Source organism: Eleginops maclovinus, chromosome 21 (assembly GCF_036324505.1).
Source record: "Eleginops maclovinus isolate JMC-PN-2008 ecotype Puerto Natales chromosome 21, JC_Emac_rtc_rv5, whole genome shotgun sequence".
NCBI classification, from domain to species: Eukaryota; Metazoa; Chordata; class Actinopteri; order Perciformes; family Eleginopidae; genus Eleginops; species Eleginops maclovinus.
In genome coordinates, this window is record NC_086369.1 from 5,553,142 (window position 1) to 5,571,595 (window position 18,454).

The window sequence follows — 18,454 nt, forward strand, 5'->3', positions numbered from 1 at the left end:
GATTTGTCCGTATGCTTTTGTATGTGCGAATAAAGATTTACAATTGCAAGTCAAAGCTATGAAACGCCTGCATTCACGCCTTGAATGAATTTATTTGTACAACGTTATTTGCTTAAAGCATAAGGGCAGGGAGAAATAAAAAGATCTGACCAAGAGCTGGACTATTTGTGAATAAGTGGTTTGGAGACGGTCATGATCATATGTGTCTGAAGGTTTGCTTCATTCGCTCAGAGGAAATGAGGAGCTAATAAATGAGATGTGTTTTGTGCTGCAGACCCGCAGACCGCCCCCAGCGAGGTGGACGGGGTCAACCTGGAGGAGATCCGTGAATTCGCCAAAGCATTCAAGATCCGCCGCCTGTCCCTGGGCCTGACTCAGACTCAGGTGGGCCAGGCGCTCAGCGCGGCCGAGGGCCCGGCGTACAGCCAGTCTGCCATCTGCAGGTAAGAGCAACCAGGGAGGAACACACTGAGCGGTTCATTATTTCGGATCAATACGTCCTAATTCTGTCAAATGAAGGCAGATCAAATTCTCGCCTGGTTTCATAACCGCCATCTATTTTTCAAACCGTGTTTCAGCAGACATTATTAAGATATTAAAATACATAATTGACTATCACCACCCTGACAAACGAAGCTCTCATGTCTGTACTTAGCCGTATTCCCGTTCCCCCCCGTTGACATGACAGCAGCGCGTTACTTATGCAAAATACATACACAAGTATTACACGAAGCACTTAAAGCATTTAATAATTACTAAGGCCCAACGCCGGCTGCTCATCTGAACATGAGAGAGCTTGACGGCGATGATCTGTTAATAAGATTGCCATGTTTTACCGCTGCCACCAGGACAGTTTACTCCTAAATGCGGCATTATATATTCATGAGGCTATCAGACAATCAGTGTTCATCCCTCCTGTTTTTCCACATGACTTACATTTAGCATGAAGACACCAAATGAGCCACATTTCCCTTTCAAGTCATGTTAATTGAACTACATCATGTTCAAATATTACTCTTCAAATGCCAAAGAAAACTGTTTAAAGTGCAAGATGAATTCAAACGTTCACACATTAATGTCAAATGTCTTTTCTAAGATCTAAATAAAGTATAAATATGTATATAGGAGATATTTTCTTATAATACCATAACACCAGTGTGGCTTGTCTTGCATCTTGTTTTGATAAGAACTCCCCTCAGGTTTTCAGGTCTCATGCCTGTATTCATTTTAATGTGCTTTCCTGATGACCTGTACTGTTTACGTGACAAGGCACTGCCATGCCCTCTTAAAAGTGTCATCACATCAACATCAAACAGGCGATAAAATGTGAAACGGTAGAGGGGCCGGGGTTCTTATGAGGCCCAGCCATCTCTGACTAATGTTTAAAGTCTTGAAATCACACATGAAATATTTACAGCCAGGCATAATTCAAATATTTATAACATACATTAAAAGCCATTAGCTTCAAAACTAAACACTCAGTGGGCTGTTATTCATGCCGTTAAGACAAATTTTTTTGTTTGTATGACATTGGACATGACATGGTGATGTTTTAAGTAGAGGCCGAACTTCACATGCTTTAGTTTAGTTAACATCAACGCAGACATGGAGTTTGAGGAGCAACGGGACGGTAGCTCTGGGGCTCCGGCTCCGAACCCAGACAGAGAACAGACACTGACAGATGCTTCCATCTTGTCTCCTTTCATTGCTCACTGTGTTTTCCAAGCACTTTATTAGTCGATCTAAACAGGCACAGACATTACAAGAGGGCATCATCAGACCAATGATAGCCTTCTCCTCTGGTTAAAGTTTGGTTTGCTAAAATGGAGAAAAACAAACTGGCTTTCAATGCAGCGTTTCAAACTCTTTGATTGTTTTCCTCGTGATTAAATCTTCCAAACAAAAAAGACCCAGCTTAAATAAACATAAGCAGAATATTCACTGAATCATAAACCAAGAATTGTAATCACACTATATTTAAATCTACTTAAATTAGCTTTCCTTTTTTTTCTACTGCATGATAAATTCCTAAAAGAACATACACATTACCAAAGACGCCAAACTTAATAGGATCAGTGTTAAATTTGGTGGCCTCCCAATTAGTGTGCCTAACAAAATACAATTTAATATTGCCAAAAATAACAATTTTATCAAGAACATTAACAAAGCATTTTGTGCCAACCCTCCTATCAGTGGCTGGGATACATATCTAATGCTACAGTGTATATATAGATGTATATTTGATCTATATATCATGCAAATATAAATACATATCACACCAGACACTGCTCTTTAATTTTTTTTTCAACGTTTCCAACAATGGTCTTTAACAACCAGAGATGCTAAAAGGGTAAATACCAAAGTATAAGCAGTGCGGCATCTCTGAAAGAACAAAACGTATATTTTCCTCTCTGAAGGTTTTCAATAAATGTCTATGAAGAGACACAGAGAGGCCAATTAACTGTATGATTGTAAAACAGACACCAAAAGCTGATACAGTATATTAAAAGATAAGAGATAATAGTATTTATTTGAGTTGTTTGTCGAGGTAAATTCTCTGCAGATGTGAGCCCTCATGTAACGCGCATCCCTCTCAAAGACTTTAAACCCGGAGGCAGAGTGTTACCTCAACCTACAGCATGCAGGTACTTTTAAGAAGAGAGGCTGGAGGTGCATTCAGGGCCACTTCTCCCTCATGTTGATGCACTAGAGGGGGGGAGTACATACCCCAGTCGAGCAGCTCTCAACTCATTTTAGTATCTGCGGTTCCTGTTGATCCATGAAATGTCCTGTCTCTGGTGACTCCTCATATTTACTAATGTATTCCCCGCAGTACGGAGCCTCCTCTTTCCACTGTTTAGGACGAGGTTATAAATAATACCGCCTGTCGACAAGGAGGAATGCGCTGGTGAGGTGTAGAAGCAGAGGAACTTCATGCACGCATGGTCATCGCTCGCTCGCTGGTGTTGTCTGCAGCAGCTCACCTCACCATTAAAAACGTCTTGTGTGCATTGTTTGTTCCTCAGAGAGCCGAGTAGATCCCTCCTCTGCCTCAGAGCTGCTGTCAGTCCGGCAGCTGCTTTCCTAAAAGCATTCACACACGTCACACTCTTGTTTGTCCCAGAAACACTTTCCGTTAACTCGTGTGTGCATGTTTATTGAAAAATGCTCGGAAATCAGCTTTTATATGAATTTAAATCCTCCTCTTTATATTAGATTTTGCTTCAATGTAATTGTAGTTTTTATTTTGGGAATCTCACATAGATCTAGATTGTTTTTGCAAGAACGACCTGAGGGTGCATCATGTCTCAGTTGACAAGGTCCCTGGTTTTAGTCCAGCTGGGGACCTTTAGTACATTTCATCCCTCCTCTTTCTCCCTTTAGATTTTCTGATATCAAATACAGTTTTAAAATGTGCAAATATACAAGATCCCCGACAACGACAACACAAATATCTCTGACACACCTATTTCAAAACATAAAACTGAGTCCTGATTTATTGCTTCAGTTAAAAATGTATCATTGATTCGAGGAGTTTGGGATCTTTTTAGCATGTCCTCTTCACATCCTTCTCCCCATGTTTCCTGTCGCTCTGTCAAAAGACAAAATGTCCAAAAAACAAACAATAAACGTCAAACACTAACTGAAACCTCTCCAGTCCGATCAGTCAGCATCACTTCAACTTGAAAGCATTGTTGGCTCCACACTGTAAATAATAAAAGACCCCTACCAAACATTACAGTCAAATAACAGCTGTCAGGGTGGTGTTCATGTATGAGGTGACCATAAATACCAAATCTTTAAAACAATAAAACCCTATGGAGAGCTTCTTCTACCTTGAATAACCAAAAGGATCCATATCAGAAATGTGTGCCTGTGTGGCTCTCTTCTCATGCATGGATTCATCTGAAACACTTGTTATGCTCAATAACAGTAAACAACATAAAAAGCGATCTTAAAAAAAGAGGAAAATCTGATGTAAGGCCATTTATGTGTTTTCCTATCCCAGGCAAAGCACCTGGCAGTGTTTCTATAACTCATCCTGCAGTCTTACGGTGACTCTCTAACGTGCGGCGAGTGAATGTGGTGTCAGAATGACGCGTCACACTCGCCGCAGAGTTGCAGGAACTTTCAGGATTAGAGTGTGCAAATGTATTCTTATGAAATATAAAATGAGCCGTTGTTGAGGATGAAAGAAAGTTTGAAAAATGTATTAAATGTACATTTTGATGAATAATTCAAGCTCTTTTGGTAAATAAATCATGGTGCCGTATTTAACTGCATGCATTAGTGGATTTTAGTTTTTTTATTACCTGAGGGAAAGAAATGGGATAGACTTTTTTTGTTTTTGTTTATTTAACAGCATTTTGAAGCATAGTAGTTAAATATAATGCTTTTGGTTCTAATGGACCTTATTTTAGTCATTGGGGATATTTCCTTGTTCCACTTTTGCCTATTTGGGACAGAGGCTCAGCCCTCTCCAGAGAATGATCATACTGCTGGCGTCAGTCACCTGCAGCTGCTGCAGCTGAGGGGTTTCCAGGTGCAGAATACAGGGGTTTGGCTCGGATGTGTACCTGGATGTTAGTCTCTTGGTCTAAAAGGCAGGCAGCTTATCCCTTGTTCTGGCAAGTAAGATTCTTTTTTCTCAATTCTCCCCAGACACACCATCCTGAGAAGCCACTTTTTCCTACCACAGGAAGCCCAAGAGAACACGTTAGGTAGCAGTCTGACAGGCAAACTGAACCCTGGCCTTTTATATCCTGCCAGGTTTGAGAAGTTGGACATCACCCCTAAAAGCGCCCAGAAGATTAAGCCCGTTCTGGAGCGCTGGATGGCAGAGGCTGAAGCCCGCCACCGGTCCGGCATGCAGAACCTGACTGAGTTTATCGGCAGTGAGCCTTCCAAAAAACGCAAGCGGAGGACCTCTTTCACCCCGCAGGCGCTCGAGATCCTCAACAGCCACTTTGAGAAGAACACACACCCCTCCGGACAGGAAATGACGGAAATAGCCGAGAAGCTGAACTATGACCGGGAGGTGGTGCGGGTCTGGTTCTGCAACAAGAGACAAGCTTTGAAAAACACGATAAAGCGTTTGAAAGCGCCCGAGCTGGGCCCGGCCGGAGGGATGGACCCGCTCACTGATTCTCTAGAGGAGCTGCCCAAATGAACGGCACAACAGTGGAGTGGAAAAGTGGCAGCCATTAAAACCGAGAGGGGGATGAACTCATCTTGCTCTGAACAATGTTCCAGAGTCACCTGGACGGACAGTCATGAGTCTGCAAACAAAAACTATGTGTTGTCAGTGTGATTACCACAGCTATGTAAATGACCTTGGCGAAACCAAAAACAAGAAAAAAGAGATTAATATCTGAGAATTATGTAAAAACATACGGTGTGCTGTTTCAAAGAGTTTTAGATTCTGGCCGTACAGACCAGACTATCGCCCAAATTTTGGTTCCCAGCAGGAGGGATTTAGTAAAGAGATCATACCAAATCAAAACACTATTTACCAAAGTCTGTTGCATCTGAGTACTAAGAATAATTTTGTAATGTAAATGTGCTCTAAATTTTTACATTTGTACTGGCAAATCTAAGCTATATGTGTGAGGTTGAGTATACATTTTATCTTTGTCTCGCTTACTTTTTTCTTCATTGTTTGTATGTAAATATCTGAGAAAAAAAAAGGAAAAAAACCCAGAAAAATGCTGTCATCCAAGTGAAACCACACTGGACAAAAAAAGAATGAACCTTTGCTGTTGAACAGTCGACTTATGATGTTGTTTGCCTCTGATTTGTGTTTCATCTGCAAATATTTTCAGTCCCGGTGTAACTTTGTACAACTTTTACAGGTATTTATGAATAATCTCAGATTGTTTCAGAGGGAGTAAAATAAGGACTTTCAGATGATCTGATGAAGGGTTTCAGTGTCTGTCAAGTCGATAGCTTTGTTTTGAGCTACTGTGTCATTCTGTTGCCAAAGCCTGATAGCCAAAGAACACATACATGTTAGCTCAAGGACTGGTGAAGATTCTACCGTTTAGATTTTCTGTTTCACATCCCCCTTTTTCTAGTTCAACAAAAAACACTACCATCTCAAACAGCTTTAGACTTCCCATGGTGATATAGAATAGGACTTTTCTTTGCTTCTGCATGCTTTAACTCAAACCACATGTAGGATTTGTCTCAGATTCAACATGATGTCCTGCTTTTTTCTTACCTCACTGAAAATAACATTATTTATTGACATTATAAAGTCTTTATAATGCCCTGAAATGAAATGAACATGTGTGGTTGAAGCCTGTTTGTCGCCACTGACCAAACTACTGAGCTCATTCCAGTTCAAATGTTTTTATAACCTCAACAACAAAATGTTTCCTTTGTATTCTGCATTCCTGTCAGCTTAGTGAAGGTTTACAATCATCTATTTGAATGGGAAAATGTTTTTGAAATGGTTGATTTTGACCTATTATGCTCAAGTTTTCCTTTATTTGTGTTTCTTTTCTTTCATTTTAAGCCGATTGTTTCCCCAATATTTTAATTCAACATGGTATAATCCTGTAAGTCAATATTCCAGGCAGGAAACTAAATATTTGGCTCTCATGAAAAGCCTTCATAGGAAAAGCCCCCCCCCCCCCCAAAAAAAAGAAGAGGTGAATGTTGAGAATAAGTGTCACATGTCAGAACGAGTGAACTTAATTTGAAGCGAGGCGAAATTTGATGCAATTTATTCAGAATCATGTGTCTGCTCGATATCTGTCCCTCCATGTCACATTGGTTATCTTTCTTCTTCTTCACTGCCTGGAAAACACGCACGCAAACACGCTGGCTACATGTCAGAAAACACATGACATGTTTTTAAGGCAACTATTGACTCTATTTAAACTACATTTTCATCAACAGCATTTTTTTGATGTGTTCCCACCATTATGTTGCATCCATATTTCATTCAGGCAAATCTCTGGCCAAGAAACTACACATCTGCATCCACCCACTCGAAAGGAATCTGAGAAAGCAGCAGGCTCCTGCAGGTAGAATATGGATCTTTTTCTGAGGCTTATCAATAAAGCTGTAACCAAAACCAAAAAGATAACAAAAAGAAGACACATAAGAGGAGTTACGCCTTTGCTCGATTCCTCAATGCTGGACCAAAGCTCTATAGTTATGCACATTGTACAGAGAAATAGATTCATGATGTTGACAATCTTTTAACAAACTGAGATAAAAACATTGAAGTGTACAGAAGTTCATCCAAGGTTTACCTCAGTACTACAAACGCCATAAAGCATCAGCAGGTCAGAAAAGACAGATGGTTACTCTGCACTGTGTGTGTCGATGTTCACCTCCCAACGTGTTTGATTTATATTATGTGACACATGATTGTTTTATTTCTGTGAAGCGGTTTCCTGAGCCACACGTGACTCTCCGGTCATTTTTCTATCCTCCTTAAGTTATTTCTCATTTGTTGTGCCGTCCCCTCTCAGTTCCCACAGACCTGTAGCCCCGCGTAGAGGAAAAAAGGAGATCACAGTGTTGTTGCTCTTCTTCCACGATTAGGATGATCACCTTTAAATGTTTTTGTGAAATTTTACTAACACAAACAAACTGGTTTGCCGTTTTGTTAATAGTCGAAGAACTCGAAACCAAAGCTGAAGAGCCCGCAGAGGTCGGTTTTCATTTTTTTTAGAGACTGAAAACCGTACTTAATCTATAGAGCAATATCTGTTTGGTCAGTTACGCAGCACTTTGTGTATTTCCAAAAAAGACAAAAAAAAAGCTTCAAGTCTGTCACATTGATTTGTACCATAATTAGTAATAAACAATTGTTTGACATGAACTGTGTGTCCTGTTTTTCAGGTTATGTTTTAAAGATAGAATCTGCCCTATATGCCAAGAGAATGTAGTAAATATAATTATTCCCTTGCAATATATTTCATCAAAAAAAAAGGTTTCAATCCATTTTCTATTTATTTACAGATTTGTTTCCCTTGCTGTTTTGTTTAATTGTTAAAAAAAAGGAGAGATATCGATTGATGGATTCATATAACTGTATTAAGTTCATTTAAAGCAAAATTATCAAGTGTAAATAGAAAATAGTAGGTTCAACTTAATATTATTGCTTACAACTAACCTAATTTGTTCACTTCTTGACATAATACATTTAATTAAAGTCAATATCTCAGATTTTCAGTGGAGGTAGATAGTCAGATGATTAAACTGAGACTGATTAATTAAAAGTATTTGTAACTGTAATAGGTTAGTTGAAGGCAAACATATCAAGTGTAAATTGAAAATAGTAGGTTCAACTAATATTATTGCTTTCATCTTACCTTATACAGTTAACTGACATTTGTTGCCATAATACAATTAAAGTCAACAGTTTTTTGAAGCAGATGGATAGACAGAAAGATGTAACACAGGTACTTCTTGTTGTATGGAGTTCAAAGATTTCAGTAACATACAAATATTCCATAAACATCTCTGACTTCTCTTTTCATCTTCATCTTTTTCAACTTCACACATAAACAAAAAAAAAGTCAGATAAAAAACAAACTTTCTCCAAGAGGTCACGGCCATCTTACCTCCTCCTGTACGCACCTTGCTTTTTGTTTGACATTTAACCCGTGTCGGTGTCTGACCTATCTGATGTGTTTAATGAGAGAAGGGGCTACAAAAGAAGCCCTCCATACAATATTTAGCCTAGCTATTTATTTAGATTTCCTCGGGGTCAGGAGAGAAGAATACTTGTCAGGTTTGCTTCTCATCAAAGCTTCATGTGTTTGCCTCACCAAATAACAACAAGACAAGTGTAAAGAAGGAGAAATATATAAATAAACGGGGAGAAAGCCTTTTGAAACTAAACTCAAAAGTTTGAAACGGCTTCCCTGTCCGTGATGCCTTTGAAAAACGGGCAGGCTGCTGAAAAGAAAGTTGTAAATAAATAAATAATAATAATAAAAAGCACAGACAACATAAATTATTAACATTAGACTGAAAACTGATGTTGGAGATGCTTTCTCGTCTTCCTTTCAGCTCTCTCACCCCCCTTCATTTCAAGCCGTGGATGTATTTTTGAGTGGTGATGGCTGAGGTGCACACAGCTCCGCTCACTTATTTGATGTTCTTTTGTTTTCCATGCGCGCCATTTTCCTTGTGTTTCCCATTAACTATGTAATTGTGCAGATGCAGCGCCTGACCCATATCTGTTTTCTCAAACTGTTTGTATTCTGCCGCTGATAAAAGTTTACTTTCTTGCTTCTGTCTGCAGCAGCACAGCCGTTGCTGAAGAGTAACAGTTAAGAGGAACAGGATTATTATTGGAGGAAATGTCACAGTTTGAGCCTCGCATCAATCATTGTTGGATGTGAATCTGATCAGATGCACCAAAAGTTCCTCCTTGTTTTAAAGTTTTATAGCATCCTAGATTTAACAACTTCGATAAATAAAAAATGAACATAGTATCCTTTTCCTAAAAAGCTTTCCTTTCTAAAACCTCTTCAAACTTTTACCTGCATACATTTGAAGAAGAAAAATCATACCAGGGGACGAATGCTCCAGACTTCAGATTGATAGGGTGCCAAAAGTTCTGGGTCATTTAATTAAATTATACATTTGTTCATAAATACAGTATAGTAGGCAAATAACGGCATTCAAACTTGAACTAAATAGCATCATTTGGCTTCAAGATTCTATGATTTGCAATAGATGTCGTGAGATATTACATTTTCAACATACTGTAGATCATCCAAATGCTTGAGAATGCATGTGTCTGAATTTACCACAGCAAAATGATCAAACAGGTCCAGTTTTCCTAGTATTAAAGCTACAAATGCTGCAGTTCCTTAAACTCATCCTCAATATGCTCTGTCCTCGTAATGAAATGTTAAATAAACTAATGCTCGTTATGTTCATACACTTGTTTTGGATCAGGAATAACCCCAAAATATTCTTAAACTGGAATAAATCCCAGCAGGAAGAGCCATAAACGAAGCATCCCGCTTTGAGAACGATGCATATGCAAAAAGCCAGGCAAATAGAAAATGAAGAATTACATTTAAAGTGTGAAACATTTCAGGGAATATGTTCCACTTATAACCCCTTAGGGGCCAAATGCAGAATCAAACACATAGAATACTCTTTGTTCGGAGAGGCGTTGACAAGCTTCTTCTTCTTTGTCCTTTAACTCGGCAGAGATCTAAGAGCAGTACAGTAGTTTGAGGTTTCACACCGAGCCTTTGTTGTGTGTGATGTCTTTTGTAAAGAGAGTAAAGAGGAGTTTTGACCTCTGAGTCTTAGTGTTACTTTCTGGACTTACAGTAGCAGTTAAAGGTCTCCTTAAGAAAAGTCCCTTCCTCTGTGTCCCTCCATCTCTCTCTACATATGTTTCACTCAAAGCGAAGTCTCCATCCTGACTTGTTGCCATGACACATTCCTGTTCAATCTGAAATTGTCCTGACTGTGGAGAAGGAGGCCGGGGTAGAAATATTATGACATGTCTGCGCTCCAAATGGATTATGTTTCAATATCAGTCAGGACACAGCGGCAGAGAGGTGGAGGAGTGTGTTGGATGCAGATGCTTTTAAATTGCTGCCTTTGTTTTCCATCAGCCATGAAGCATTCACTTCCCTTATCTTTCAGACAATGCGCGGTGGGCTGATGTTCTGGGTAAATGAACTGTCGGTGTATCCCTCACCCTCCTGCTCCTCCGCCTTCTTGTTTTCACTTCCTCCTCAAGGTTGAGATGTTGGTACACCCGAGCCGCTCAGGCGTCTCCCACTTTGCACACCCTGATGCCTCTGGGGGGACAATTACCAACCCTCACATGCAATCGGGGTTGGCCATGCATATGATCCCTTTTGCTTTCACTCTTGTTCCGTTTTTTTGGGGTTTTTTTCAGCATTATTAGCAACGACACGCTGTGAGGTATTTCCAGGTAGAGGAGTTAATAGCCCGGGTTTTTACAGAGACACCTGTCTGACTGCACCGGCTGATTGCATCGGATCATAGTCCATTTCACTTTCTAGCAGCTCAGTTTCTCAATGCATGTCTTTAGACTGTGATGTCTCTGTTTACCAGCAGCCAGCACTCTGCTTAGTGTTCCTGTTCCCAAAAGTTTCACAAACACACAGGGAGGCAGTTACAGATGTTGATACACACCTGCTTTCCACCTATACCACCTTATACTGAATACACTCATCAAACAACCCTACCAAGCATACATGTTCTACGACACTGTAAAAAGGGAAATGTTGACTTGAATTAAAAGTATCACGTCAACATATTTCATATATACATTTTATTAAAGTCAACACTTCTACTCCGCTGCAGTTATCTTTCAAAAGGAAATTCAGTTTTTTTTAATATTACTTAATGAACTTCAATATTTTATGTATTTTAGTGAAATTATTGGGAAAGTGTGGACAATGTCAATCAGAATCAGAATCAGAAATACCTTATTTATCCCAAATCGGGACATTTTTTCGTTACCGCAGCAAAATACAATGCAATATGAAGCATAGCAAAAAAAATTGAAATACAAATGAAGAACTATACAGATAGTAAATAGTGCAATGCAATGGAATATGAAATGAAAATATTATATAAATGTAAAGTGTAAGTATAAAATGTTATGTCCAGTTAACAGAGAGGCTATGGAGCGGTGAGTTGTCTGCCAGCCAGGGGGGGAGTTGTTGTAAAGTGACATATTATACTAAGTTACATGGATTTAATTAGACTTTATAAAGAGTCGTTATGGAAAGAGTACTTTCAGGACGCTATGGGACCCGTATGATAAAGTGTTACAAAAATAGCTAAATCTCACCCAATTACAACTTGAACCCTTGTGCTGTGTTCCTATCGACTTGTCCTCTACACAGTTTAAATAATCACCCAAATCTGTGTGTCACCTTTTAAGCCGACTTCATTCTGACTTATTACCAAGGTTTTACCCTGGTTTTTAAAAATGCGTAGTCAACAGACCTCATTTACACGAAATCTAACCTGATTTCTGATTTAAAAAAGGTGAAAATGTGGAATGATTTTACCAACTTGACCCCAGAAGACCTCTATAAATTTGACTAAAACCCAAAACCTAATGACAGTGAAGGTGAATTCTTACCTTAGCCGTAGTATACAAGCACACATATTATTTGTCTGGCTCTCACATGCTGTAGAACAAACCTTTATCCAGAAACAAATGAGACCCAAGGACAACAGGAAGGTTGAAATCTTACTTACACATGTATGCTCTAGCAATGACAAACATATAGTATATTCAGGCTTAAGCGCTTTGATATTTGAAGTGGAGTAAATCTGTTTAAAATGCTTTCACTTCTCCTCCAAATGGGGCCTCCATACGTTTAATACCTTTCATTTGGCTTTATGTTGGATCACATGTAGAACAAAATAAACAGATTGTTTTTTTACAAACTTTAAAGCATGTCTATACTTTCATTTGTAATAGTTCTAGCTGATACGAGAATATAAGGGACATAGTAAGATTCCCAAGGACATCACAGCAACAACCTAAACACCACTTCATTTCTGTCTTTACATTGTTTCAATGGTTTCTTTGTGTATTTAATATCGTAAGGCCGGAGAACTTTCAATAGCTCTATGCAAAAAAGAGTATAGCTCTTTTGACCTTGAGCTTACTTAAAGATCTTTGTGTGTTCTATAATATTCATTTCCTTACGCCTCATTTAAAGATCTATTTATCTACTTGCACACAGGTTATACAATATAAATGTTCTATTCACGAGGATGATTTTAAATAATATATTGTATGAAATGTTAAATAAACCGCACATTTGCTTTGAAATGAGATGATTGGAGGTATGAGGGGAGCAGGAGGTCAGGGCAATGGGTTGTAAGGAACAAATAAAATAGTACAAATGGCAAAACACAAAACAACAACATGGTTTGTTCCACACCATCAACCCAAATCTTTTTGGTGCAATCCCTTAATATCCAGAGCTTTATGGTCTATTCATTGTGAGGCTGTTCGAACGCCACAATGTTTAACTTGCAAGTTGGATGTCAGGGCAAATATTGAACCTTTTTGTTTTAAGAAATGTGTTTTGACGCAGCCTCTAAATCAATTCAAATTAAAGTCCTTTCATTTCAGTTGATAATAGGAGTTGTTAATCCTTATTCCCAAACAGATTCATGGTACAATGAATTAGAGCAACAGTAACGACAGTAGAACTGCATTTGTTAGGTTTTGAATCAGCTTAAAAAGAAATCGGCCTCACTTTTTGTACTTTTGTAGTTGCTCTGCCTTTGTTTCGCAGCCAAACAACATTTACTTGTAAAGGGTCACAAAATACAAAGGTTAGGGATCAGTTTGTAAGTGATTCACACGTAAGTGAATCTGCCGTGGCAAAAAACATTGGTAGTATTTCAAGTTTCCTGCCAAACACCACAGAAATAGATTTTAAATGACCATGAATTATACTCAGGGGTCCATCCTCCCCAAATCTCTCCATGGTTACGGCCCGGACAATGTGTAATAGTGTGTACTTCATTCAAAACATGTCAAAAAGGAAGCATCACACACGCATTTTTGCCTGAAACAGATGAGTTAAAGTGAATTTGTTTCCCCTGCTGTCAGGTAGTTTGTAAGCAGTGAATTGAAAACCCTGTGGCAAAGTGCAACTCTCCTGCTCATGGGTCATTGCTGCTTTAAGAGCTGGAGGAAAAGAACCGGCCCTGCCCTCCATCATCCTCTCATCCTGCTGACCTCTTTACGTACGCTATAGTATACTTACAGAGAGAAGAGGAAGGGGGGTGGGGGGGGGGGAGAGAAAAGAGAATGATTGCATATCTGAAGGCATGGAGAGAGCAGATATGGATGGGAGGGGAGTGACATGGTCGGACACATCTTTGCTTTCTTATTAGTGAAGGTCTGTGCGGACACTTTGGGCCCTTTTTACGGGGGCCATGATGAAACCCCTCTTGGTGCATCTGCGGAAAATGGCCAGGGGAAATCACAGATGAGAATCACTCAAAGACAGGGAGATGTCAACAGGCACATAATGATAGCTGATGGCCCCACAACACTCTCTCCCTCTCAGCCGTATACCTGCCCAGGTTGCACTGTACCACAAAACATAATTAGAGGTAAAACAGAGAGACGGAAGCTTTGTCTCTGTGTAAGCAATGCTCTTTGTTTGATACATCAGGGAGTCTCCTTTTTTCTCCTTCTCAATCTCTCTTTCACTTCATGGAGAGGAGGAGGAGGAGGGAGAAAGAGGAGGAGGATGAGGAGGAGGAGGAGAGCTCCCTCTGTGAGATGCCAAGGTGCTCCCAGTCCATTGTGCTGCTGGCTGTCAGGTTAAATTAGGGAGTACAGGCTCCATGAGTGTAAAAAAATCAATACTTGATGGAAGATTGCTCCCCGGAAAATCTGTTTTGATTCCAGGATTAATTCTTGACCAAAGGCTCCAGCAAAATGACATGCCATTAGCTTGAAAATGAACACATTCTGCAGTGGAAATTGGATGGAAATGTGTCAGGTGATTGCCCCGGTTTGTTGTTTTGACTCTTTGAGCGAGGGGGACTGAAGGTGTGGCGGCAGCGAATGAGGCCTCCATTTCCAGAACAGCTCCACCGTGGCCTCGGAGTATTCTCAAGGCCATTATTGACCGGCGGCTGCAAAAGCCTTCCACCAGGCTGAAAGGAATGTGTCCGCTCTCTGCTGTGTTTTCCATAAAGCATAAAAAATGAGATGATCTGAAAATAAAAACACCCCTGTACTCAACAGTGAGGGGGTGAGATGCATTATTGATGGATGGATAATGTGTTTGTCATGACCGATGACATCTTCTTGTTTGAAAACTTAAACAGGATGCTGTATAAATGCACTGGACAGTGATTTGAGCACCTAGAGATTTCAGGCTGCTCTAAGTGTTTCATGGAAGAAGAAAAAAACAACAACGGCAGACATGATTTTTGACATGTTTCTGACCAAAACATAAAAAATGCATTTATTTTTCAAGCAATATCGAATTGCATGTGGTTGTCTTTTTATCACTATGATTATTTAAATGCTGCAATGCAAAACATAAGTCCCTATGCAGTATTTTTCTCATGTGGAATATATTTAAAGGGTTTTTGATTTATTTTCTAAAAACTCAGACATATCTTCATGAATTATATGCAATGATGTTTGGTTTTATTCCCAAAAACATGTATGTGAATGATATCACTTTTGAAGACATTTTTAAAAATAATGTATCATAAGATAATGCTTTGTTAAATTAAGAAATGCAGACATTTTAGAGTAATTATCAGCGATCAAATTGGATCCTTTAATTTATCCAAAACACTGGAATAATCCCCATGTATTCAGACACTTCTCATTTGTCAGCAATGATACATTTTACATGTTTTAACTTCACCTTCTTTTAACTTCACCTGGAATCATGACTTTGACTGTAGATATTATTTTTGGCTCTTGATATATTTCTTTTTAAATGAATGTGTTCTATTGTATCAAATGCTTCCGTCTTTTTTGTTGAAAACGAAAGAAACAATGATCAATTTAACTATGAAACAGGAGAAAATACAATAATGTAGGTGACAAAAGCAAAACGTAAATTTAGGACATATCTTTAGGGTTAACATCGTTCTCCCGTTATCTGAACACGGTTGATACCGGAGGGTGTTTGCTGGTTATCAGTCATTTCAGCTACTGTAGTTGTAGCCCACACTCTCTTTTATAGCGATACACTAGTGCCTCCTGCGGGATAGAAACAGTAACATTATCTGATAAGGACGCTAGATGGCAGTGTTCACCACGGCTCACCCTTTAGGCACACACCACAGAAGAAGTGTGCGTTAAAGGAAAAAGTACACCCTAAAACAGCTTTTATAAAAACGTCAGAAATCGTGTATTGCTAAATGTTTACATGTAAGGAATATACCTTGGCATTTTTGGAGAATAATAATAAACAGTAAGATAAAATAAAAAAGATTAAAACCATGAACTGCAAACGTTTTTAAAAAATGAAACAGAATAGAAACAAATAAAGAGAGAAAATAACAAATAGCAAACAAAAAAACTATTAAAATGTTTCCATTTTTAAAACAAAAGACAAAAAGATGTGTTTCATTTTTATGATGACAACCAGCAACTTGTAAAGCAACCCATCAAAATTTCGTTTTAGGGTAGATTTATTTTTTCAGGCGCAGGTTGATGACGTGTTTGACGATAGCTGGTGCTTTCTCAGGCAGTTCATCTGAAAAAAGTGACAACATAGGCTTCTGTATGGCAGTGTTTTCTGGATGCAAATGAAATAATAAGTTTTTTAAAAAATATACAGGCTACGTTTTTATTAATCTCACGATGTCTTGGGTCAGAGCTGTTTCGAACAGCGGGGATGTGTTTGATGAGAATGCGGACGAACTTAGTTTGCAAAGTAAAGAGTGGGCATCCAACATGAAGAAGCGAGTTAAGGTAAAGCTAATGTAGCCTTGGTCTTCCCAGATAAATAGCTTAAAATGTGTATTTGCTCTATTTTAGGCTAAATGCTGAACATTGTGTGTTATGCAGTGGGATCTTGCTATATCATGTTTGTATTCCGGTTATAAGGTGTTTTTATCAGAGGTGTAAAAGGGAGTTAAGCGTGTTAATGTGAGGCTTTCCCTCCGGCTGATGTGATGGACAGGACGGATATGTGGACGGAGTGGATGCCGGGGAGGAGGCCTCGCTTCAGGCCGGCTTTGACCTCGGGTTTCGGGAAGGATCAGCTCAGACTGTGGCTGTGGGCCGGCTGAAAGGAATTGTAAGGTAAACCATCACATCATTTATACTCATTGTGATATTTGATCAGATTAAGGTTGGGTTAGAACAGTAAAAACGTTACATGTGGAGTGCCAATATCAGTTATTTCACAGAGCAACACACACACTTTGACTTATTTTGAAAGGTTCTCAATCCCAAGGCAAACATGATGAGAACCACTGGTTTTAGTGTTCTTCCTAACCATATTATAATTGTATTATGCCTGACATGCTTTACTTTACACTCTTTAAGTTGCTGCCACCCAGTGGTGACTGTAAATGTTTATACTGGGTGGAAAGTAACTACAATAGTTTATGGCTTTTGAGTCCATCTAAATGCTGAATGAATGCATATTAAAGATGGTCTTGGACTGTCTTTTTTTCTGTCAGGCAAATGGTTAAGTGTTATTTTAAATGTGGCCATACATTGCTGATACTATACCTGAGATTCCGTTTTTCTGAGTTTTGTTTTTCTATACTTTTTCCTCCCCCTGCTTTGGGAAATACAAACATGTTTTGCACACAGAAACATCATGAGCCTCTTTTGTCTGGTCGTTATTGAAGACTGTTATTTCTAGTAGTTGCCTGTCCCAGTCTCTTCTCTGTACCATTGTATCCAACACTGTTGCCTCTTTGTGTTTCATGTCACAGTGCTATATGGTGCTGGTGCCAGATCCAGCATCCGGAAAGCCCCCTGCCAGCCTCTGTAACCCACCTCCTGCAGCAGGTTTCCCAGCATGAAGACACAATTATGGAGGGAATTAGGAACGCTTTGGAGAATCCTCCTCCCAGTGTGAGCGCAGTCTCTGAGAGCATGGAGGATCTGGGGGTGGAGCAGGCAGATTCAGGACGCTGTGGAGGAGAGGGATGTAAAGACTGCTGTAGGACAGGAGAAAAAATGGACCAGGATGTCCCTCAGCAGCCACAAAAGCTCTGTTCAGGTTCTACTGACTGCTCGTCCCGCTCTAGAGAAACCCTGAACTACCTCCTGCAGTGCTGCGTGGACCTGGTGGCAGAGCTGGGACTGCCACAGGAGCTGGTCAGTCACATACAGGAGCTGAACAACGTGTAGGGTTCAGAAATCAGACACAGCAGTTTAGTACAAAACTTGGATGAGCACATGAACTTTGAAGTAAATTGGATTTTTTTGAAGTGCTTTTGATGTATATAATGTCAAATTAAATATTGCATTCATCATTTGTACAACATGGCTAGAATGAAAATAAAAATATGTATTTTGTATTTTTCTGCAGCTTTGTTCTCAATACCAAATGGGTTGCCCATCTTAATGAAAAAACAACATTCATATTCTCTCTTTAATATTGACTATTCATATGTTTTGTAATGACTAATGGCCACCAATTAGTTTTATTATCTAGGTAATGTTTTGGCCTTTTAAAAAACTCTTATAAACCAAAGCATTGTCGTACAAAGCCACAGGGTGCAAAATAAATATATATTTAAATCACATAATTTACACTTTGTACAGCTCCCACTAACTATTTCTATTATCAATGAATGTTTTATGAACTGTTAAATGTATGAATCGATTATTAATGAGATTGACAAACATTATGCCAGATTAAATTACCTGTTTGTATGAAAACAATCCAAGACACACAGCTATTCAGTTAAAAGCCATATAAAAGAGAGAAAATGCAGCAATTCA

General features: G+C 39.1%; 2 protein-coding genes across 2 annotated transcripts in view; both read left to right on the plus strand.

The window, feature by feature from the left end:
• The window catches only part of pou6f2 (POU class 6 homeobox 2), a 68,336-nt gene extending 60,555 nt beyond the window's left edge, over positions 1-7,781 (plus strand). Inside the window, exons 10-11 of the mRNA XM_063873857.1 lie at positions 275-443; positions 4,663-7,781. Coding sequence (XP_063729927.1) covers positions 275-443; positions 4,663-5,170 — 677 coding nt within the window. The 3' untranslated portion in view covers positions 5,171-7,781. The remainder of the gene's footprint in view (positions 1-274; positions 444-4,662) is intronic.
• Positions 7,782-16,169: 8,388 nt separating this feature from the next.
• On the plus strand, positions 16,170-18,105 carry otulina (OTU deubiquitinase with linear linkage specificity a). The gene is made up of 3 exons (XM_063912817.1): positions 16,170-16,459; positions 16,671-16,792; positions 17,437-18,105. The coding sequence occupies exons 1-3, from the start codon at positions 16,349-16,351 to the stop codon at positions 17,855-17,857; spliced, it is 654 nt and encodes a 217-aa protein (XP_063768887.1). The 5' UTR covers positions 16,170-16,348; the 3' UTR covers positions 17,858-18,105.
• The last annotated feature ends 349 nt before the right edge of the window (positions 18,106-18,454 follow it).

Excerpts from the sequence above, each read along its gene's own strand:
- otulina (XM_063912817.1), top strand. The coding sequence starts at position 16,349 with ATGTCTTGGGTCAGAGCTGTTTCGAACAGCGGGGATGTGTTTGATGAG. Across the intron at positions 16,460-16,670 it reads ACATGAAGAAGCGAGTTAAG|GACGGATATGTGGACGGAGT; the intron begins GTAAAGCTAATG and ends TGTGATGGACAG. Across the intron at positions 16,793-17,436 it reads CGGCTGAAAGGAATTGTAAG|TGCTATATGGTGCTGGTGCC; the intron begins GTAAACCATCAC and ends TTCATGTCACAG.